The sequence below is a fragment of the Physeter macrocephalus genome, chromosome 1, assembly GCF_002837175.3.
Source record: "Physeter macrocephalus isolate SW-GA chromosome 1, ASM283717v5, whole genome shotgun sequence".
Taxonomy (NCBI): domain Eukaryota; kingdom Metazoa; phylum Chordata; class Mammalia; order Artiodactyla; family Physeteridae; genus Physeter; species Physeter macrocephalus.
Genome location: NC_041214.2, coordinates 88,191,032 through 88,215,356, shown reverse-complemented (window position 1 = coordinate 88,215,356; position 24,325 = coordinate 88,191,032). Strand labels below are relative to the sequence as shown.

The 24,325-nt window shown below is 39.6% G+C and overlaps 1 protein-coding gene across 1 annotated transcript in view; it reads right to left on the bottom strand.

Annotated features, from left to right (window-relative positions):
- Positions 1–10,329: 10,329 nt before the first annotated feature.
- Positions 10,330–24,325, bottom strand: part of RNF168 (ring finger protein 168) — a 47,900-nt gene continuing 33,904 nt past the window's right edge. Inside the window, 3 exon segments of the mRNA XM_024124179.3 lie at positions 10,330–17,967; positions 17,969–18,400; positions 21,416–21,497. Of these exon segments, the coding sequence (XP_023979947.1) occupies positions 17,446–17,967; positions 17,969–18,400; positions 21,416–21,497 (1,036 nt within the window). The 3' untranslated portion in view covers positions 10,330–17,445.

Here is a 24,325-nt window from a genome sequence, read left to right as displayed (position 1 = left end):
TCTGAACCATGCAGATGATATGAATTGGGGCTGCTAATCAACATGTGAGAGCAGGCCTGGGGCTATGGCTTCTCAGAGACAGTTCCCACCCCCCATTACCAATCACTCAGGCAAACTTCCACGCAGCCCCATGGTGACAGGGGGTGGAAGGGTTATTTACTTCTGGTTCTCCCTCATCAGAGGGGTCCTAGTGTTATGCGAGTGTTTTATATTGTACTCCTGGGCTAAATTGGGTCACCTTCAGATTTGTGTGTTGGAAGTCTAACACCAAGCACCTTAGAATGTGACTGCATTTGGAGATAGGGACTTTAAAGAGATGTTTAGTTAAAACTAAGTCCTTAGAGTGGCTGTAATACAATCTGCCTGGTGTCTTTATTAAGAGGAAATGTGGACACAAAAGAAGACACCAGGGATGCACGTACACAGAGGAAAGACCATGTGAAGACACAGAGAAAAGGTGGCCAACTATAAGCCAAGGAGAGAGGCCTCAGAATTAAATCAAACCTATGGGCACCTTGATCTTAGACTTCTAGCCTCCAGAACTGCGGGGGAAAATAAATTTCTGTGGTTTAAGCTACCCAGTCTGTGGCATTTTGTTATGGAAGGCCGAGCAAATTAATACCACTTCCCATGCTGCATGACCCTGACGTTTGACTTCTTTACTCTAGACCCCAAGTGGCTGTGAAAATTGCAGCTCATGTTTGCCAGATCTGGCATATGCCCTCAAAGAGAGGAGACTTCAGTGCTCCCTTTTCCTTTCTGAGATTCCACATTCTCTTTGGCTTTGGCCTGGTAATTCCTTACTATCTTGTCATCTCTTTGATGGTTTTAAGAAGTTTTGTTTGTTTTAAAATAGTATCCAGCATTTTTGGTCATTTTCTCTGGGACAGTCTGTCCAAACACCTCCCTCCACAGACCAGGTTTGATGGAGCTGCAGCTCCATTGTGGGGAGGAGTTAATGTACTAAAAATGTCAACAGTCCCAATAATGGAAGGCTTCAAGAAGGAAAGGGGGAAAGAGAGGGAGGCAAGTGAACAAAGAGGGAGGGGAGAGAGTGGGAGAGAAGGAGAGAGAGATGAAAGAAAAGCAAGAAATAATAGATCAGATGTCAAAAGAGGGAAGGAGATGAAAAAGGGGGAAAAGTGAAGGACAACCTCAAGTCTTCAAGTTTGGAAGGAGAAAGAATGGTGATTTCTATCAAGAAGTGTAGAATAGAAGTGAATTTTCTGAGAATGACCATGAGTACTGTTTAGAGTGGTAGTAAGACTTCAAAGGGTAAGACAGGAATAACATTTTCAGTCAAATGACAGTTACCACATGGTAAGTATAAATCATTTTTTTTGGCTGCGTTGGGTCTTCACTGCTGCGCGCGGGCTTTCTCTAGTTGCAGTGAGCCGGGGCTACGCTTTGTTGCTGTGTGCAGGCTTCGCATTGTGGTGGCTTCTCTTGTTGCGGAGCACGGGCTCTAGGAGCGCAGGCTTCAGTAGTTGTGGCACACGGGCTCAGTAGTTGTGGCTCACAGGTTCAGTAGCTGTGGCTCATGGGCTTAGTTGCTCCACAGCATGTGGGATCTTCCCGGACCAGGGCTCGAACCCACGTCCCCTGCATTGGCAGGCGGATTCTTAACCACTGCACCAGCAGGGAATTCCCTACCAGTTGGTAAGTATAAATCTTAGTGTACAAACTCATGTAACAAGAAATGCAATTTTATTTTTTCCATAACTCAGTTTAACTTTTATTATTTCCAGACCAGGGAATATTTATGTGGTCTTTGTGAATTTAGGAATTGTCCATTTTTACCACAAAGTAGTAGTGGTGGGGGGCAGGGAGAGAAATGTTTGCACTTCCCTAAACTCTTAGCAGCAATCTTAAGGTCCTAAATAATTCCTCCCCTGGGTACCAGGGGCTACTGTAGAGACTAGCTTCATCCTCCAAAACTCAGTTTCTCACCACCTATCCAGGCCACCAATTTTACAGCAGATTAAGAGGTACACCAGTTCTGGAAGGGTTCTGAGTGCCTCTCTACTTTGGCAACTGGGGTTAGTGCCATTGAAATTACTATTCCTTTCCTAAAAAGAGGCTCAGTCTTTTAGATATTCACCCTGGGACAAGGGCATTATAATAACTGTAATAGTTTCCTAGGGCTGCAGCAAATTACCACAATGTGGGAGGCTTAAAACAACAGAAATTTATTCTCTCACAGTTTTGGAGGCTAGAAGTCCAAGATGTCAGCAGGATCATGCTCTCTTGAAGACTCTAAGGCAGAATTTATTCCTTGCTCATCTCTTAGCTTCTGGTTTCACCAGCAATCCTTGGCACTTGGTTTAGAGCTTTATAACTCCAATGTCTGCCTCTGCCATCACACAGCGTTCTTCTGTGTGTCTCTGCATTTTCAAATGGCTGTTTTCTTGTAAAGAAACCAGTGATATTGGATTAGGGGCTTGAAATAATCCAGTATGACCTCATCTTAACTAATTATATCTGCAATGACCCTATTTCCAAATAAGGTCACATTCTGAGGTATTGGGGGTTAGGACTTCAACATATATGTATTTTTTAGGGGCGTGTAATTCAATCCATAACAATGACCTCACTCCTCTCTGATTTAGGAAATTTAATCATAAATGCAAATGCTAACAAGGAGCCCTCTTTTATCAATCACCCTGTATCTGTCAAGGAATTTAATCATTCTGTAGGCCTCTTTCATGCTTGGTCTCATTACTGTCCACTGGTATTTCTGAAATCAGCAGAGACTTCTGAGGGGTCACATCAGTTCTACACACCAAGTTTCCAACCAGATCATGGTCTTTGTCTCAGGATGGCTCAGCTCTAATCCTAGTCTAGGGTTAGTACTCAGTCTTTAAGCAGATACGGGTTACCCCAGAATTCTAAGACATCCTAGATGAGCTCCACAAATGGCTGATACTAATCTTATTTTTTAAGCTGATACTAATTTTGAATGAGTAGTTGTACAATATCTTTACTCTTCTATAATTTAATTTAATTTCTACTGAGCCCTTGTCATCTGGGATGGCAAGTTTCAGCTAAGTTGGTTTCCTCATGTTTTACCCGAGTTGTGCCTAAGTTCTAGAGTGTCTTGATTAGTTCCCCTAGGGGATATTTGTGGTCCTTGGTTGTCATCTATTCATACCACCATCTTTGAGATATTGGCACAGCCTGTCTGGTGCTCAGTGGCCCCCAGGCACTGTAGGGTTCTCCCTTGCTCCCATCTGCAGGATTCCTTCGGGTCCAGAGGCCCTCAGGCCTACATGTCTGTGTCACTCTGAGCATACAGGAAATGCCTTACTGCTCCTATTCCACAATGGGGCAAAGCAAGCTCTGAGGTTGTCTGCTCTATTTCCATGTTGTTTTGGATATGTTTCTGAGACATGCATAGATCTGGGCAAAGGGTCTCCTTCTCTAAGGACACATACTGCACCTGAACTTGTAATGCTTCTCCTTCTCCCCTCTACCAGCCCAGAGAGTCTTTATTTGGGCTGAGGTCAGGGAATCCTGTCTTACTCATGCAGGGGAGGAAAAAACTTTTTCCTCTACTCTTAAGTTCAGTTATTGGGGTCATGAGAATTAAACTGACAAAAGACAGTTCAACAGAAGAAAAAAGTTTATTTTCACATGCAATGCACATAAATGCAGGAAAAATCAGTGATGAGTAACTCAGAGGAGTACTTAGAATTTGGGGCTTATATGCCATCTTAGTAGGTAAAAGAGAGGGAGGGAGAAAGGCACTTACAGGAAGATAAATGACTTTTTGGAAAGATTTTTTTAAATTGGGGGTTTTAGGAGAATAAACAGGATATAAAAAAGTTGTAATAATCTTTGTCTATAGCGGTATGAGTGGTCTTCCTGTCTACTTCAGGGCCATAAAATTTCCCTGGAGAAGGAATCTGGGGTAGGTTTTATTCGTATTCTCCCTTCTGGGAGTAGATCTGCCCTGAAGAGTAATTTATGGCAGCCTTATTTCCAAGACATTGTTGCTTTGAGTCACATAAAGAGGCTTTGAGAAGACTGTTTTTCTGTGTCTGTTGAATCTCAAATGTCTCCAGCTTAAAATAATCTTTATACCAAGTAGCATATCTTGGGTTGGCAAATTCTGATTCCCTTCACTCAGCATCAGGTATTCTTACAAATATATACTTCTTGTGTTGAGTTCTCTCTGGGGAGTAGATTTTGAGACTCAAAAGCATAGAACTTCTTTTTCCTCTGCTTCTTCCTAGGTAAATCTTTCCTGAAGGAATAAACGTCCAATAGGCCAGCTGACTAAATGTAGGAAGGACCAAATAATGCAAAGACAAGGTAAAACATTGGTTACTATTCCAGAAACCTATCCTGACACATATTTGCCATATCATTTCATATCCTCAACAACTCTGTGAGGAAGATCTTTTTGTTTCTGTTTTACAGTTGAGGAAACAGAGAGGTTAAGAAGACTGCCCAGCTAGAAGCAATATTTGAATCCACATCTATCTGATTCTAGAAAATTCTCCATTTTCTCCCCTCACCTCAGAACCCGCTCCAATATGATTTCTGCTCACAATGCACCCAATCCACTTTTACTGGGATCACCTAAGACCTCAAAGCTAATTCCTATAGACATTTATCAGTCTTTATCTCAACTGACTTTTCAATGGAATTTGCCATTTCCTTACTCCCCATTCTTACAACAGTCTCACTCTTGGCTTCCTGGGACCACACCTGCTGATTTTCATCCTATCTCTCTGGTCCTTCCCTCCTCTTCTGCAGCTTATTCTTCTCTACCAGCCATTCACTGTGTCCTGAGACTTGCCCAGGCTCACCGCTCTTTCCCTCTGTAGGAAAAGGGAAATCTTACCATACTCTCAGCTCTAATCACCAGAAATAAGTAAGATTTACAAATTTCAGGTGTTATATAATCCTTATATTTATTTTATATAATTTATATTTAACAAGGCAGCAAATTTTGCTTGAAAGAACATGGGCCTTAGACTCCAATCTGGATACAAATCCTGGTCTTTTCCACTTACTATCAGAATGCCCTTGGGAAGTGACACCTGCCCCGATCTCACATTCTTCCTCTGTAAAATGGGGCATGCCAACCCTTTACTGGGTGCCTAAAACTGCACACAAGCCCTTCCTTTTTTTCTTATAAATCAGATCCTAGCTTATTTCCTTTTTGAACAGAAGAGTGAGTCTGAGTTCAGTATCTAGAGTCAAATAGTCCTGTATTCAAATCCTGACTTGGCCTCATTCTTGACATCTGACCTTGGGCAAATAATCTCTTTGAGGTTCCGTTTCCTTCATCTGTAAAATAGGCACAGTAATAGTGTCTACCTCATAGAATTGTTGAAAGGATTAAATAAGATATCAAGCACACAGTGCAGTGCCTAGCCCGTAGTTAGTTTTCAGCAAATGTTAGCTCTTGGGAATGTGATCATCTCTTACCTTTATGCAGTCATATTTCAATTTTGATTAGTTGGGACTCTATACTTGTCCCCAAACAAGACTTAATTTAGAGGTGGTGAATGAAATTGAATAGGTTGAGGCTCTTGACACACATTGTAGCAAGGCTAATATCAGAATAAATTATAATCCTGAGTGTGACTCATAAGACTACCTTAATGCCAAACCCTGACATTTATGCCTGCAATTAGGACTTTAAAAATATATAACGGGGGCTTCCCTGGTGGCGCAGTGGTTGCGCGTCCGCCTGCCGATGCAGGGGAACCGGGTTCGCGCCCCGGTCTGGGAGGATCCCACATGCCGCGGAGCGGCTGGGCCCGTGGGCCGTGGCCGCTGGGCCTGCGCGTCCGGAGCCTGTGCTCCGCGACGGGAGAGGCCACGGCAGAGGGAGGCCCGCACACCACCAAAAAAAAAAAATATATATATATTGGCCGCTGGGCCTGCGCGTCCGGAGCCTGTGCTCCGCGACGGGAGAGGCGACGGCAGAGGGAGGCCCGCACACCACCAAAAAAAAAAAAAAATATATATATATATAATGATAAGTTGATTTCTTTTCTTTAGAGTGAGGGTGGAGCAATTTAATTGTTTCTGAATTTAATTAACATATTTATACCAAAAAGCATGTGATATTAATAGTGCAGTCCTTAACTGATGTCCAAGTTATAAAAGGATACACACGAAAGACCACACAGTCTCTTTCTTCCATGATACTGCTGCTGCATCCGCCTCACCTACAGCCCCATTACCACAATAAGCCCTGCTAGACGTTTACGAGAACCTGGAGATGCACAAACCTGAGAGGTGTTTTGAAAAGCAGAAATTCTGGAGAAAGCAACTTGAGAGGGAGAGCAGATACTGGTAGCATCGCAGGCAAGGTCATTTTTCAACAGCATTTCCAGGAATGTTCTGAATTTTAACTTTTCTTCAAAGAAAATGCCTGGAAGTGCCTGGAAACCTGTCATTGAAATTAATAAATAATATTTTGAATACAATAGGTAGTTACATAATAGTACATGGGAATAGGCGTCTTTTCCTCCTAACTACTGGTTGAAAATAACTAAAATGAGGGACGGCAGGGAGAGAGTAGAGGAAATAGATGACAGTCTCCAAACTTAAATAAGGCTGTTGGGACTTCCCTGGTGGTGCACTGGTTAAGAATCTGCCTGCCAGTGCAGGGGACACGGGTTTGAGCCCTGGTCCGGGAAGATCCCACATGCTGTGGAACAACTAAGCCCGTGCTCCACAACTACTGAGCCTGTGCTCTAGAGCCCGCAAGCCACAACTACTGAGCCCGTGTGCCACAACTACTGAGCCTGTGCTCTAGAGCCTGTGCTCTGCAACAAGAGAAGCCACCGCAATGAGAAGCCCGCCAAAATAAATAAATAAATAAGTAAATAAATTTATTTTAAAAAAAAGTAAGGCTGTCATTTCCTAAAATCTGCAGACAGGAAGAAGAAATAGAGATGCACACGTGCAGCTGAGGTTCAGTTCTCTCAGTACCTTAAGATTACAAACTTTAAAAAATATATCTTTTACACACTACTATATATAAAGTAGTTAACTAATAAAGACCTACTGTATAGCACAGGGAACTCTACTCAATACTCTGTAGTGGCTTATACAGGAAAAGAATCTAAAAAAGAGTGGATATATGTATATGTATAACTGATTCACTTTGCTGTACACCTGAAACTAACACAACATTGTAAATCAACTATATTTGGATAAAAATTAAAAATAAAAACTTTACCTAAGGTATATTTAAATCTAAAAATCTAAATCTAAAAAATATATATGCATATATATATGTATAAATAAATCACTTTGCTATACACCTGAAACACAACATTGTAAATCAACTATACTTCAATTAAAAAATATATATATATTTGTATATACATCTTTATTCAGAACAAATATATAGAACTAGCAGAGCAAATTGAGCAAGCCATGAAGGTTTTTTTTTTTTTTTTTTCCTCTGTTAACTATTTTTCTCTGTGGTTCAGGGATCTCTTGAGTCACAGGGGAGCATGTAGGCAGGGGTCTCTTGTGTCATGGGAAATATGCAAAGGATCATCAAGTGAGCCATGGGAACCCATGGGCATGGGTCCATTTCATGGGCTAATTTTTAAAAAATCAACTTTATTGAGGTATAATTTATATGTAGTAAAAGTACATCCATTTTAATAATACTGTTTAATGAGTTTTCAAGATATTTGAACATTTTCATGACTTTTAATATCTGATATGCTTCTTAGTGTAGCTAACAGTACCAGTCAGGGGCCTGGCGAGAAATAGATGGCCCAGTTAAACTGGATAATTTGAGAAGAGGGATTACTTACAAAGGCGTGGGCGTGGTGTAGGGAAAGCACAAGATGGTTCTTTGTAGCAATGCCAGAGAGCTGTTCCCACCGCACCAGAGGGGCAGAGAGGAGGAAGCAGCTGCCAGAACCTGGAAAGAGAGGCTGTGTGGTGAGGGAGACTGTGTGGAGGGTGCACCTTCACAGGAGCTCTGACTTCCAGTTGAGGGGCATAGCCAGCCAGACTTCGGCGATCCTGCAGAGAAGTCAGGGAGATAAATGCTCCAATCGTACTCCCCTCTCCCTGATTTCCTGCTAGGGCCCCTCTTGGCATAATTCAACTAGACATCAGAGGGTCAGGGAGCCCCCCGATTTAGTCCTTACAGGTTACGGTCCTCCCGGGGCATTCCCAGGACAAGGGTGAAAAGGAGGGACAATCAGAAGATACGTGTTATACTGCTTAGTGAGTTAGGTTTAGTTTAAGGACAAAGTAGCAAGACTTCTTGTGAGGTGTTTTGGGGGCGGTGAATGGGAAGGAAAGGCCGTTTCAAGCTCGGTGGTTTCTCAGTCCATGCCATAGGACCTATATTAGTTAACTTGATGCACAACAATATAACCCTAATGTCTTGATATGACACACCTATATTATCTCAGCCAGGGGTCTGGGCATGATTTAGCTATGTTTTCTGCTAGGGTCTCACCAGGCTGCAGTCAACGTGTTGGCCAGGGCTAGTTCTCATTTGGAGGCTCCACTGGGGGAAAGACCCACTCCCCTGCTTGCATGGTTGTTGGCAGCATTCAGTTCCTTGCAGCTGTAGTACAGAGAACTTCAGTTTTTTGCTGGTTGTTGGGTGGAGGCCACCCTCTAGCTCCTAGAGCCCATTTACAGTTCCCTGCCACATGAGGCTCCCCAGCATGGCCTCAAACACTTTTTACAAGAATAACCAACCTGGGGAGCTAAAAAGGTGCAGTGGGGAAGGATGGGAAGCCAAGGGGTCCTAAAGGTAGCAGATCTCAGAACATCAGCAAGCATTCATCTGCAGAAGGTGAGGGCCCCATTCTGAGTGGAAGTCCTATGAGCAGATCTGAGAACAGAGTCAGGCAGAGCATTGGAGAGGGTGGCAGTGGGAGGTGGAAAGGAAAAGTCAAAAAATTACATAGGCCCAGTGGTGGCAGATTTAAGAGAAGGAATCCTTTTAGAAAGCAGAGGCAGTATTCCTTGGTAGCAGCCACTGGTGATGAAGGAAAGGAAGTGGCTGGGGGTAAGAGACTGACAGCAACAGAATGAGATTCTAGAGTTGATATGGAAAAATAACAAGAATAGCTGAAATATTGTGGGAGAAAACAAAAAGCAATGAGAGGTGACTTGCTGTATCATAAAACTTCAGTAACTAAAACAATATGCTATCAATGCATGGGTGGGTAGCATGCCAATGGAACAAAACAGGAAATCCAGATATAGACTCTAACATGTATGGAAACTTAGCATATAAGTAGGCTCTCGGATTAGTGGCAATAATGGACTTTAAAAAAATGGTGTTGGGGAAATTGAATAAACAATGAAAAAAATAATAAAGTTGGACCGTACCTTACTCCCTACACCAGGTTGAACATCAAATGAGTCAAATATTGAAATGTAAAAAATAAAACCATATAAAATATACATGTATTGAGGGGAAAGGGTAACATCTTTATAGCTGTGAAGAAAATTCTTTCAACAAAAAAAATCAATCCATTTTTTCAAATGATTGAAAAATTAAACTATCTGAAGGTCAAAAACTTCAGCATGGGGGAAAAAAAAAAGCACCTAATAATTAAAGTCAAATGATAAATGGCAAACTGCTGTCAAAATATAAGACTAGGGAATTCCCTGGCAGTCCAGTGGTTAGCACAGGTATGCTGGTGGTCAGGTGACCAGCACTGCACCAAGAAAACCTCAGATCTCATAGGGAAGTGTGACGGTGTTGGCTGTGCAGGAAGTGTGTTTACTGGCCTGAGACAACTGATGATTAGCTGGCTTTCAAAGCATGAGGCTGTCACTGATTGGTTGGTTTTCAGAGGTGTGTTCAATGAACCAAGTTGTCATTGATTGATTAGACAGGTTTATAACCTGTTCTTGTGGTTACCCGTTACCATGGCTATCAAACAATCTTTTCCCAGGTGTGTGGGGACTCATTCCCATGGGGAAAATTTTTTTTGTAACTCATTACTAAAAAGGGTCAATCTTCCTAATACATTAAGAGGCCCTAGAAATTGAGAAGAATGTCTGACAACCTAATAGAAAAATAAGCAAAGAATGCAAACAGAAAATAAATACAAATGGTCTTAGGACACTGAGAAAAAAAAACAACAAAATCCCTCAACCTCATTTAAAATAAATGTTCTCTGTAGCTACTGCTCTCAAGACCCTGGAGAAAAACACAAACCACATTCCATAAAATTAAAGTGTCAAAATAAAGTTTTGACATTTAAAGATAATTTAATGCAGAAGCCACTAAATTTGTTTAGTTTTTTAAAAAATATATTTTAAAATATTTTATTAAGTATAGTTGATTTATAATGTGGTGTTAGTTTCAGGGGTACCGCATAGTAATGCATATATATATATATTTTTTTCTTTTTCAGATTCTTTTCCCATGTAGGTTATTACAGAATATTGAGCATAGTTCCCTGTGCTATGCAGTAGGTCCTTGTTGGTGATCTATTTTATACATAGTAGTGTGTATGTGTTAACCCCAACCTCCTAATTTATCCTTCCCCCAGAAGCCACTAAATTTAGAATAAAGGTTTCAGTAAAATACATGATGCATAAATTATTTTTTTAAACCAAAGAAAAGAGGCATGGTTGGTTCAGCTCCCATCTTTTTGGTAGTTTTTGCTATTATGCAACATTAAAATTGCCACTTCTCCCCAGCCAAGGTCCTAAGTCTTAGGCAATTAGACCTCTTATCTACTTTTTGGTTTGTGACATGCTAATCAGCACCAAAAAAAATCTTTTTCTTCTAAAAGTAAACCAGTTAATTCACGTAATTTTTAGCTTTATACAAATAAAAGCTTTAAATATGTTTTCTAAGCATTTTCCAATAGAAGGAATCAAATACATTTTTTTGTTTACAAGGTGCTTTTCCAAAAGAACAATCATTTTGAACACTTTTCAAGTCAATGAACTTAGAATACATTTGTATAAACTATAGCACTTCAAGCTCTTTGGGAGTAGAAAGATTGTCACATTGAAACCAAACTGATTTGGTATTATCTCAGTGCCTCTTGCTAAGATTATTACATAATTCCTGTCATCTAATTTTTTGCAATCTAGGATTACTCTGGAGTTACTTCATTATGATCTATTCCAATTACTAAAATGCCCTCCTTTAAATCTTATCCTGGTGTTCTATTATTTCTAGGGCGTACCCTCCTAGGAGCTCTGGGAATTTAGCGATGATGTCTGATGGCCTTAATTTTCTGTAGAAGAAATTTCAGAGAGGGGTTCTTGGCATCCTGCTAGGTGAGGAATTAGAAAGCTTTGTAGGCACTCGGGATAATGGTGCCTTTAGGTGATTGTTAGCTTGTGTATAGGGTTGCACACACAAACCTTACTCCCTAATCATCAGTTTTGGTCGAGATGGTGACACTTGGGTATATAGGAACTGAACAATTGTTAGGGCTTTCTACAAGCACTTGGGAAGGTTCTCCAGTTTTCTTCCATAGATTCTTTATGAGGTTTTACTTCTCCTGGGCATTTGTGCTTAAGCATAATTTCCCACACATATTACTCCATCTTAACAGGATAGGAACTTTCCAAGTTTTTGCCTTAGAGATTTCAAGACATCTTTGTACTAGAATCCATTTACGGAAAACTTCTCTGCTTTCTCCCCCCTCTTATCTCTTAGCTCCTGCCTGTCTTCTCAAGCCTGCCATTCTAAACTCCGCTGGGATATAAAAAACACTTTTCCAGACTCTCCCAGACTCCTTTGCCAGCAAGCTTCCTATTAAGTTCTATTACCTATAAGAGGTACTAGAAGGGAAGGGAAAAAGGGACATTTTTCTTGCTGTTCCTATCAGTGCTGCCCCAGCAGTGGCAGTTGACCCCAGATTCCAAATGCTTTCAACTCTTCTAGAACCAGACTCACCGGGCTCTTTCAGAGTACCAGCAGTAGCTGGGAGGTGTTTCTTTCTCAAAGGTCTGAACACCCAAGTCTGCAAGGCCCGCTCTCCCACACATCCTGAGCACCTACATTCTGGTAACCAAAACCCTTCCTGTGTGTTTCCCAGCTGAGGGTGGTAGCCAGTTCCTGCAGTTATCATCTTTGGGTTATCTGTGTTCCCTTTTGTTTCAACACCTGTCTAACCAATTTCCTATACTGCACTTCCTGTTGAAATACCTATTTTGGTTGTTTTCTTAAGTGGACCCCAAGCAATAGATCCAGTATAATCTACATTTGTCTAGCATAAACTGACCAGGGAGTGGGATTCTAATCCTGCAGTAAAAAATAGAGACACCCAAACTTTTTATGGGTCTTAAGAAATGAAGAGGAATGATACAAAAGATGGGCAAACTCAATTTATGATCCCCAATTGAGAGAAAACCTTCTGGATTCAACTAGTTTCATGGGGCTTCCCTGGTGGCGCAGTGGTTAAGAATCTGCCTGCCAATGCAGGGGACACGGGTTCGAGCCCTGGTCCGGGAAGATCCCATATGCTGTGGAGTAACTAAGCCCGTGTGCCACAACTGCTGAAGCCCACGTGCCTAGAGCCCATGCTCCACTACAAGAGAAGCCACTGCGATGAGAAGCCCGAGCACCACAACGAAGACAACAGCAACTAGAGAAAAGTCCATGCACAGCAATGAAGACCCAACGCAGCCAAAAATAAATAAAATTAAAAACAAAAAACAAACAAAACAAAAACTAGTTTCATGGATAGAGCCTAACTGCAGCAGCCTGGGACCACAAAAGCCAAGTTGAAGAGAAATGTAAAGTGAAATGTAAAGTAGGAGAACAGTCCCCTCAGTTGAACTCAGGGTCCATGTTGCTCCAAGTCCTGCCAAAACAAGGCAATATATATTGGGGAGAACAAAACAGACTCAAAATTTGAAGTCATGATTGTTTATTAAGATCTTTACACAGGAATTAAGATACGGGTAAACATTCAGTAGTGGCTCAACTCCCCATTTCAAAGTTTGTAGTGATTTACAAACCTTTATGCATACCAAATGTGTAGAACTTGTGTAGGAATTTGAGGAAGCCACAAAATATTTCTGAGAAATGGTTTCTTCTGAGGTTAAAGTCTCTTGCAATCTGGGAACTGTGACACAGGGGAACCTATGGGCAGGGGTCTCTTGTGACACATGGAGCTGTAGATACATCTGGTAGGGGAGAGGTGAGTAGTCTTCATGAGTAGAAAAAAGGTAACTTGCCATTTACTGGATGCCACACGTGGGTACTTACAGTACACAAAGTCACTGGATAAAGTGAAACTCTCCCAAAAGTGGGACTGATGGAGTAGTGGGGCTGGAGGATAGCCAGGAGAAAGGCACTATCACTTATTAAGGTTCTTTTTTGAGTCAGGGCCTGTGCCAGGTGCTCTATTACTTCCCTTAACTCTTTTGTTTTTTAATTAATTAATTAGGCTGTGTCAGGTCTTACTTGTGGCACACAAGATCCTTCTTGCAGCATGCGGAATTTTTCATTGAGGCACATGGGCTTACTTGCCCCGCGGCATGTGGGATAGTTCCCTGACCAGGGATCGAACCCGTGTGCCCTGCATTGGAAGGCGGATTCTTAACCACTGGACTACCAGGGAAGTCCCACTACCCTTAACTCTTGATAGCAACTCTTGGTTACATTGATTCCCATTTACAGATTAAGAAAGTGAGATTAACAGATAGAGACCAAGTTAAGAAGGAAATTATTCTTTCTTCCCTCCTGCACTACATGCCTTTGTTTTGGTGGTCCAAAACTCATGCACAAATTACTAGTCCCATTGTTCAATTCCTTATATGTGAACTAAGGAATCGAAGAGCCATTTAAAACCATTCTTAGCTCACAGGCCCTAAAATATTGGCGACATGCAGATTTGGCCCCTGGGATGCAGTTTGCAGACTTCTGTGCTAGGGCTTTCAATTGAGGCCCTGGTGTGTTCAACCAGGTTTCCTTCCCCGGTAGGTCCTGAACTCTGTTCTTGTCTCATCAGCAGTGTGAGCCTTATGACAACTCCTCTCTGCTTTTCAGAGGTTTTCAGCCTTTTGGCCTCTGCTCTGAACAGTTTCAAAACTGCAGTTATCTTGATAGGAAAACCGACCTTGTGTTTGATGACCCTCAAGTCTCCAATACTGTCACTCCAGCTTCATGAGATGGCCAAGAGCTCTGCCGGTTTCTCTGTTCACCAGCAGCAGCCCTGATTCTCGTCCTGCATTCAGAATAGGCACATGCTACAAGCGAACAAGTGGTTGCAAACATCAGTTCACCTCTCAAATCTCCCCTTCCTAGAATCTCAGCCCCTAAGTTAGTCCTCATTGTTTCAGTAGCTTTCCGATGCTTTTAAGTAAAGCATTTTAATTTTTAAATGTAAAAATTTTACATTTTTATCTGGCTTTTCTCATTGTTCTCAGCAGGACTGCAGGTCTGCAGCATTGCTACCTGAAAAGCATAAGCTTTGCTTTCAAATAATTTAAAAATAGTAATTAAAGCTAAATATATTCAAATTCATTCACAACGCTATTTCCAAAAATTCGTTATTTTTTTTTGCACTGAAAAACCTTCCTAAATTATGATTCTTAGAATTTAAAGGCAAAAAAGGACTGTCTAGAGTGGTATAGGTTGAGATGCCTAAGTATCCTTAATCTTGTAATTTTTTTTTTTTTTTTTTTTTTTTTTTTTGTGGTACGCGGGCCTCACACTGCTGTGGCCTCTCCCGTTGCGGAGCACAGGCTCCAGACGCGCAGGCTCAGTGGCCATGGCTCACGGGCCCAGCCGCTCCGCGGCACGTGGGATCCTCCCAAACCGGGGCGCGAACCCGGTTCCCCTGCATCGGCAGGCGGACGCGCAACCACTGCGCCACCAGGGAAGCCCAATCTTGTAATATTTTAATAACATTTAGAGATGATATATTCAATATGATTGAAAATTTTAAAAGTATAAAAGAACATATAGAGAAAAGTGATTCTTCCACTCCTTTCTCCCAGCCACCCAGTTTCTCTCCCTGCTGGCAACACTGTTTATCTCTCTTAAATATATATTTCTCTTCTTTGGATAAATGGTTGCACACTATGTACACTACTCTACATCTTGTATTTTTTGTTTAACTCTATATCTTATAGTTCTTTTCGTATCAGTAAAGTGGGTTTTTTGCTTAATTGCTGTATAGTATTCTATTTTACCATCATTTATTTAGTGTTTCTTGATATGATTAAGGTTGTTTCTAAGCTTGTTATTACAAACAATGCCAAACAAAAATGTTTTATGCATGCCATTCTACATATATGTGAAAACAGCTTTAAGAAATTCCTAGAGGTAGATTGCCAAGGTTACCTCTCTAGGGCTTTAAAAGTTTCTATTCATACCAAGCAACATATAAGAGTGCCTATTTACCCACATGCTTGCCAAGATTGGGGAAAAAAAAAACCCCCAAAACAAAACACTTTTACTAATCTGAAGGGTGGAAAAATGTATGAGTATTAGTATAAGTGATATTATGCATCTTTTCAAACATTTAAGAGCCACTTATATTTCCTTTCCTGGGAACTATGTTTCTTGGGAACATAAACTTTTCTAATTTTCCATTGGGGTTGTTAGTCTTTTTCTAAACGTATTGGCAGACACTTTATATAAAGGAAATTAGCTCTTTGTGATGAGTTGTATCTATTTCTTCTCAAGTTTGCCATGTCTTCCAATTTTCCTTTATGGTAGTTTTTGTTATGCAGAACTTTTTATTTTCATGTGTTTATTTTTAACTGTGAAAAACACACAGTCCATTTCAATTTTTAATAATTATTTTAATTTTCAGATTCTCAACCTCTGCATAGTTTTAGCACTCCCTGAGAAATTAAACACTCTCATATCCCTTCCATAAAAATGGGAGGAAAGTATCAGTAAATTCTAATGACTGACACAAAACATTTACTAGTTTCTCAAAAAATGCATACATGGTAGTATCAGAAAGACTAATTGAGAAATTAAAATTTATCTTAAAACCAACTTTAGTCAGGAAGACTTCTTCACAGACAAATAAGTGGTTATATATGTAAATACTAAATACATTACACTATTTTCTCCCCTTTTTGGTCATGGACTATTCCAGGAAGATTTAATTATCTAACTTTTAATTTGAAGAGTCACTAAAATGTAAAGCAAAATTGGTCTTAAAAATATTGGTTTGATGAAAAGATATATTTTAGTCTCTTTTAGACAAATTTGGTTAGTTTCTAACTACACTTCATTTCAGCACAATCATTACTCAGGGACAATCACTTTTGAGAAAGGGCAAACTAAATTTTAAATTAGCATCAGAATTCTACCCATAATTACCCAATCAATATTGAAGTAGATGCCATCAAGTATGCAAAGATTACAGAATTTCAGTTACAAAATATGGAGGAAAAAAATCTTAATTACGTATAAAAACATTGACAAATTTAAGCTAGAATTATTAGCTCTAGGACATTTTATTGCATTATTACCTTAAATGGATGGCTAACTAGATATCAGCAGCAATGCTGTTAAAACAGTTGTTTGCTCAAAGTTGTTCGTATTAATGAAACAAAAGATTAATAGTCTCTAAGTTGAATTTCACAAAATGAAATCACAGCCTTCTGATTTAACTTTTGGGGGCAAGACAGGGCAAAACCCAAATATCATACTTTCTATTTTTGTCCATAAACACAAATAAAAGTCAGTATCAATACAAAGGTTAACATAAGGAAATAAACACATGGTTAGTCAGGTTCTACAACAGGATACTGTGACATAATTCTCCTACAGTAAATTGCCCCCCTTTTTTTGGAATAGCAGATTAGATAGTATGGTATGAAAAGCTGTTAAAACCCAAATGTTTTCTATGCCATCTAGCAAAGAAAGCATGAGGAAGAATACTTTGCCAAACTACACCTGCTACTCCAGCCTACTCAGACCCAGTTGTCTGATCATCCACTCAGTTTCAAGGCCTCCAAATTGTCAATCTACCCCACTCAGCCTCATCCCAAGCTTAGCTACTTTTGCATCAAGAGTCTAGTTTCCTTTCTGTCAACTAAGTCCTAATTTTCCAGAAAACTCTGATTTTTCTGCTTTCACGTTGATCCTAACCCATTTTTTTTTTTTTTTTTGCGGTACGCGGGCCTCTCACTATTGTGGCCTCTCCCGTTGCGGAGCACAGGCTCCGGACGTGCAGGCCCAGCGGCCATGGCTCACGGGCCCAGCCGCTCCGCGGCATGTGGGATCCTCCCAGACCGGTGCACGAACCCGCGACTGTCAACTTAAACTTAGTACACCAGTTATTAAAAAAGGAAAGGAGTGGGACTCTTGCTTACAACAGAGTTTGGCAGAAACGCATCTGTATATTCCTCCCCTGTAATCATGCCGTCCTTTAATTAAGGACAGTGAGTATGTCCATGGAGCAGAATTAATGAAAAATTTATAAAGAATCTATGATAGAGAGCTTCACTAGATTATACAACACTCCCCTTACCCAAGCACTACTTTGTGTATCTCTGAAACATCTGAAAAATACTTTTCTGTGACTTACTAGGCTGTAGGGAATGAGGAGTTTTAGGTACATTACAATTATCTCTAGTAGAATTTGTTATCTTTCTTCCATTAACTGAACGTTTCAACTGGATCTTAAAAGAAGGTTGCCAATTTTCATTTTTTGAGCCTCTCCTAGGTTTTGGATGCTCTAGATCAGTTTGTCTTTTGAAGTTTCTATCTTTGGAATTCTTCCTTTGTCCATTTAGTAATTTGTCTGGAGGTGAGGATGTAGCACGTAACTGATATTCATCTGGGGATCCTTTTTGCCGGTTTGGCCTCATTTGTTCTTGATCCACCTCTTTCTGAAGCTGTAATGCTAATAACCTGTCCTGTTCTTCTTGTTTACGTCTCTCAAAAAGTAGACATTCCAAATCTATCAGTTTTTGGGTAAAGTTGATTTCTGTTTCTTCTTGGTCTGAGGAAGCTTTGGGGAACATTTTTCTTCTTTTTGCAGAAAAGCATGGATCCTTGAACTGCTTCAGACAAAGATTCCTGGTTTTTTCTTTTGGAGATATCTTTACTGATCAGTAGGTGAGACTCTTCATTTTCTGTCTCAACTGTGTTATTTCTAATTATCTGTGTCATATCTGATACAGTGCACCGATTCCCTGTTTTGCCACAAGGCTTAACTGCAGCTTCTCCAGAGTAGGGAACTCTGGCTTCAGGTCCCTCATGATTTATGACACATAACTCTTTTTCATGATTGCTTGGTCTTGTTTTGACTTTTCCTTCAAGGCACCATTCTCTACCACTGGCACATAACTGAGGCATAGGTGACTCCACTGAAGATTGTGCATCTTGTTCTTGAACTTCAAGGCATATCTGAGGAGAAAGTGTTGGCATATCTTCCTCAATTTCTGTGTCTTGCCATGTAGGGCTCTTCACATCACTGCTGTCAGTTTCCTGTAGAAAACAGAAAAACACTGAGTGAACCAGGGGAAAACATCAAGTCGTAATACATAAGTCTAATTACACTGATACCACAGCTGAGTTGTCACTATAAGGTAATTATTATTACTGCTAATAAGATATATTAATTCTTAATAGTATTTTTATTCTGTGTGCCAATTTAGATTAAGGTATTTCTTCATTTTCACTCCCATGAAAACCTACAGTTTAAAATCCACAAACTAGTTCTATATATGCCCAGGAGCTGGCACCATGACTTGACTTCTCATCTTACAAACTTCCTCTAGCCCAGGGATTTTTAATCCCTTTTTGTGTCACAAACCCTCCTCCTTTTGGCATTTCTGTGAAGCTTACAGACCTCTTTGAGAATAATAATTTTAAACATAAAAATAAATACAGGGCCTTCCCTGGTGGCGCAGTGGTTGAGAGTCCGCCTGCTGATGCAGGGGACACGGGTTCGTGCACTGGTCTGGGAGGATCCCACATGCCGCGAAGCAGCTGGGCCCGTGAGCCATGGCCGCTGAGCCTGCGCGTCCGGAGCCTGTGCTCCGCAACGGGAGAGGCCACAGCAGTGAGAGGCCTGCGTATCGCAATAAATAAATAAAAATAAATAAATACATAGGGGGACTTCCCTGGTGGCTCAGTGGTTAAGAATCCGCCTACCAATGCAGGGGACATGGGTTCGAGCCCTGATCTGGGAAGATCCCACATGCCGCGAAACAACTAAGCCCACGCACCTAGAGTCCGTGCTCTGCAACAAGAGAAGCCACTACAATGAGAAGCTCACATACCGTGACAGAGAGGAGCCCTCACTGGTTGCAACTAGAGAAAGCCCGCGCGCAGCAACAAAGACCCAACACAGCCAAAAATACATACATACATACATACATACATAGGGAACAATTTATATTGCAACACCATTATTAAAATCTTACAATTTATGATGTAATAAATGCATATCTATTAATACATTAAATAATAAGATCTAGTGGCAAGTCTAATAATTTGTAACACTGAAGGAGGGATGAGTATAAATGATATTTCAAGAGATCTGCAACAAATATAATGTGATTAAAAACCTGTGTTATCTATTGGTGACAAAGTCACAGGTACTGTTAACAGTATTATGGTTTACTGGTTTGCTGCCTACATTCATAACTAAAGGAAATGCTAAAATGAGAGGTCAGGTGGAAGTAAAGATAAACTTTTCCTTATATCCATGTTCATGTGTACTCTGTGTCAGGTGGAAGTAAAGATAAACTTTTCCTTATATCAAGGTTCGTATGTACTCTGTGGATTCTACCCACAGACCTTAGGTTAAGAACCCTTGCTTTAGCCAGTATAATTCTTCTCACTTACAGGTCTTGGGTAAGTTAAGACCTAGGATTAGTTTTGACCATGGGAAAGCCTTAAGAAAAAAGGTTTCAGGACTTCCCTGGTGGCACAGTGGTTAAGACTCCACGCTCCCAATGCAGGAGGCCCGAGTTCGATTCCTGGTCAGGGAACTAGATCCCACATGCATGCTGCAACTAAGGAGCCAGCGAGCCGCAACTAAGGCATGCTGCAACTAAGACCTAGCGCAACCAACCAACCAACCAACCAACTAAGTAAATTAAATAAATAAAAAAGAAGAAAGGCTTCAATGAGAACTTGCTTCAAAACAAAAATTCCTCCTTGTTTGCAATCTTAAATCTGTTCTTTCACCTACTTTGCTTTGCATTTGTCATTCCTCATAACATTTTTTATGAACCAATGTAGTTTGGATTGGACAAATTCTAGGTTGCTTACCTAGTTTTGCTGTGAATATTAACACCAGGATAGGAAAAAAAATCCCAGCCTACAATGCCTCTCCCATCAATCCTTAGTTCCAGCATGAGCCAGACCATCTGGACTTGAATTCTCTCTCTATTACCTCTACTTAAGGGACTCTGAGCAATTCTCTTGCCTCTGCATGCCTCAGTTTTCTCAACTATAATTGGGCACAAGAAGGGTACCTTACAGAGTTGGTGGTTGTGATGAAGATTAAAGAAAATAAATACATTAAATGTCCATAAAATGTTAGGTGCTATAAAACCACCTAGCTAAACTGAAAAAAGTTTAGGAACTTGTGAGTAAAGGGTTAATAAAACTTCCATGTAGGAAACTGACCTTGGTGTCAGTTGGCTTTTCCTAGTTCTATTTTCCTGGAAGCCTGATAGAGGTGAAATGTCACCTGTGTTACTAGGCCACATAGCTTATGGTAAAAATGACCCTTACTGGTGAACTACATCTGTACTAGGAGAACTAAGAGTGATCTATAAATACCTTGCAGGAAGCCAAAGCTCAGGGCTTCTGTAAGTGACTTACAACTCTTTGACTGGCTGTGTTCCTTCCCAGGACCCCTGGAAGCCACACCCATGAGTTGTTACAGTAAATAATCTACTCTTTTGGGGCATGGGACTTCTAAGTCTGGGTGGTTACTACACTCCTCTGCATGGTCTCACTTCCAGGCCATCACTTAGGAGCTCTGCAGTGAGGACTCTTGCTGAACAGATATGCCTGATGTCTGATGCTACCCTACTAGCATGCTTTGTTTACCATTGTGTAATCCTTTAAGTGAAGCTGGTACCAGGGGTAGCCTATTTAGTTTTGTGAGTCTGATGATCTCGGTCAGGGATGTACAAACTATGGCCCATGGACCAAATTCAGCCTGGTGCTTGTTTTTGTACAGTTTTACTGGAACAAAGACAAGCTCATTTGTTTATATATTGTTATGGATGCTTTCAAATGACAACAGCATCACTGAACAGTTGTGACTGAGACCATCTGGGCCACAAAGCCTAAAATATTTACTATCTGGATCTTTAGAGAAAAGGTCTGCTGACTCCTAGCCTAAGTGAGCCTAAGGTGACTAAGAAAGGTTGTTCCACTTACTATAGTGACTTAAAAAAAGTTAGGAAACTGCAAGTATTAACAATCTATAGCAGTAATAAACTTGCCAAGCCAAGAACATCTTTAGCATCCACATACCTTAGACATGGAGTCTTTCCTGTCTTCTTGTACAACTTCAGCCTGTGATGTTGACCCAAGTTGAGATTTAGGTGACAAATACCTTAAAAAAAAAAAGTTTGCCAAAATTTGAATGCTTTGAAACACAAGTGGCATGTATCCAATATAATAAAGCCAGATTAGCTATTTATGCTGAAGGCTGTCTGGCTTGCTGCTTGGCTGATTTATCAGAAAGAGTGTATTTCATCTCCCTGTCTCAGATATTTTGGTCTATTTCTGGAGCAAAACTTAGAAGTCTGAGTATTGATATATTTTAGTGAAAAATAGCAGAAAAGGAAGTAAAAGTCAAATCTAAATTATTCCTTAATTCTCAAAAGAATTTAAACAGGTAGGTACTAGCATCAAAACAACGTAAGACTGTATAGTCTTCCCAAAAGTAATGGAAATGACATTTTAAGTCAGGAGAAGGAATATGTTAGTTTCCTTTTAATGCCAGAAATTCTACATTTTTTATCTCTATTTGAAAAATGGTCTATGATTAGATTCTTTACCATTTTGGTATAGAGATGTTATTATATACATATTTTATATCAACTATCTACTTAGAGATAGAAAAGATTTATCAATGTATCAGCATAAGAGCACATCTCTAAATATCTAAGCATCTTTAATAGGCTGTTTGCCACTGAAAATATTGTCTGTAAAATAATGGAAAACATAAAAGAAATGGGAATAAAAGGACAGGTTATAAGAGGTTAGGTATATTTTTTAAATATATTTTTTTGGATTTTGTTTGGATTTTGTAAAAAAAAAAATCCAAACACATACACAACTATGCTCAAAAATGGCACAAATGTTGGCTGTCTTCAAGTGGTGGTAACTTTGGGTGATTTTCAAAGAGCAGCTAGCTTTTATAATTAAAGAAAAAAATGGAAAAATGTCTGATTGCAAACATGTAAAATCATAAGTTCCATTGTCCAAAGCACCAACATGTAGCATATATAACATTAAAATAAAATCTAGACAAAGATCTCATATAAAGAATAAATATCCCTTATAGATAAAATAGTATCTAAACCGCATATTTATAGTTGCATCAACCTAAATATTTACTCTGAAAACTTATGAGAATAAGAACTACCTCTCAGTTGATAAAACAGGAGTCCAGGTTTAGTCTCATTTTAATTTTCCCAAAGCTGAAGAATTCCTTCTGCCAATGTTAGATATTAGTAACCAAGTATATTAAAACCAGCATAGAATTATTACAGCTTAATAGTTGTTCAGAAATCCATAAGCAGAAAACAAAACAAACTGTGATCAGATACCCATCTAACATAATTGGTGAAGATTTGTGAACTCTCTGGGATATTGTTTATTTATAATAACCAAGTAATATATGAATACATGTAGGAAATATGTGTCATCATCCCTTTCCATTCCTATTTGCTTCCTCATATGTAACCAATTTAAAAAAAATTATTTCTATATACTGCACACTATCTTTTTTTAAAGCAATCATATTCTTTTGTGATTTCCTTTTTCACTTATGTCTTATAGATCTTTATAAAAAACTATATACATAGGCCTACCTCATAAAAACAAATAGTTTACAAGAAAATAGTTACAAAATATATGTAAGGGGTGGTGGTGGTGGTGTGATGAACTCGGCGATTGGGATTGACATGTATACACTAATATGTATAAAATTGATAACTAATACATCATAGTTACAGGGAGGGAGATACTGACTGGGAAAGGATATGAGTGAACCTTTTGGAAACAGTCTGTATCTTAATCTGGAGTGTGGTTTATACATATGTAAAAATTCTCCAGAACTTACATTTAAGATTAATATATATATACTTTAAAAAAAGTTTTAAAATCTTATATTATCGTAAAAACCCTATACTTATCACTCAGTTTGAGGGGAAAAAAAATCACTGATTTTAAAATTCTTTATGGGGCGTTCTCTTTGTGCCCCAGCTGACACGCTACAACTATCCTGAGATGCTCTTATCTCTTGCTTTTATTTATTTATTTATTTATTTATTTTTCCTTTGGTCTATTTTACTTTATTTTTATTGGGGTATAGTTGTTTTATAATATGTTAGTCTTATGTCTTACTTTTAAAAATAGTCTTACCACACACTAGTACCCCTAAACACTTTATTGCTTAGTACTGCATGATTTCTGAACTTTACATATATGGAATCATACTACATGTATCTTTCCACAACTTGACTTCTTCACACAACACCTTCCTGAATCAGGCATGTTTTCCTTAGCCAGAATTCATTTTCATTGCTGGAAAGTAACAGTATTCTGGTCTACTGTTGGACATGTGGGTGCTTCTGGCTCTTTACTGTTACTAATAGTACTGCTGGGAACATTCCTGCACATGTCTTCGGGGGTATTAGTGTCTACACTCCAGTCATACAGCACCAACCTTTCACACTCCCACCTATAGTGTAAGTGCTCCTTATCCTCTAGGATACTTAATATTGCCAGAAAGTTTAATGTTTCCAATAGGGTGAGGATGAAATGTTACCTCATCATTATTTTGTTGTTGTTTTTATTGAGGTGCAATTGACATATGACATTATATTAGTATCAGGTATACAACATAATGATTCAATATTTGTATATGTGAAATGACCTCACTGTAATTTTTAAAAAGTTCTATTGAAGTATATAGTTGATTTACAGTGTGTTAATGTGTTAATTTCTGCTGTACAGCAAAGCGATTCAGTTATACAGATATATATATATTCTTTTCCATTACGGTTTATCACAGTATATTGAATGTAGTTCCCTGTGTTCCTAGTAGGACCTTGTTGTTTACCCATCCTATATATAATAGTTTGCATCTGCTAATCCCAAACTCCCAATCCTTCCCTCCCCCACCCACCCTCCCCCTTGACAACTGCAAGT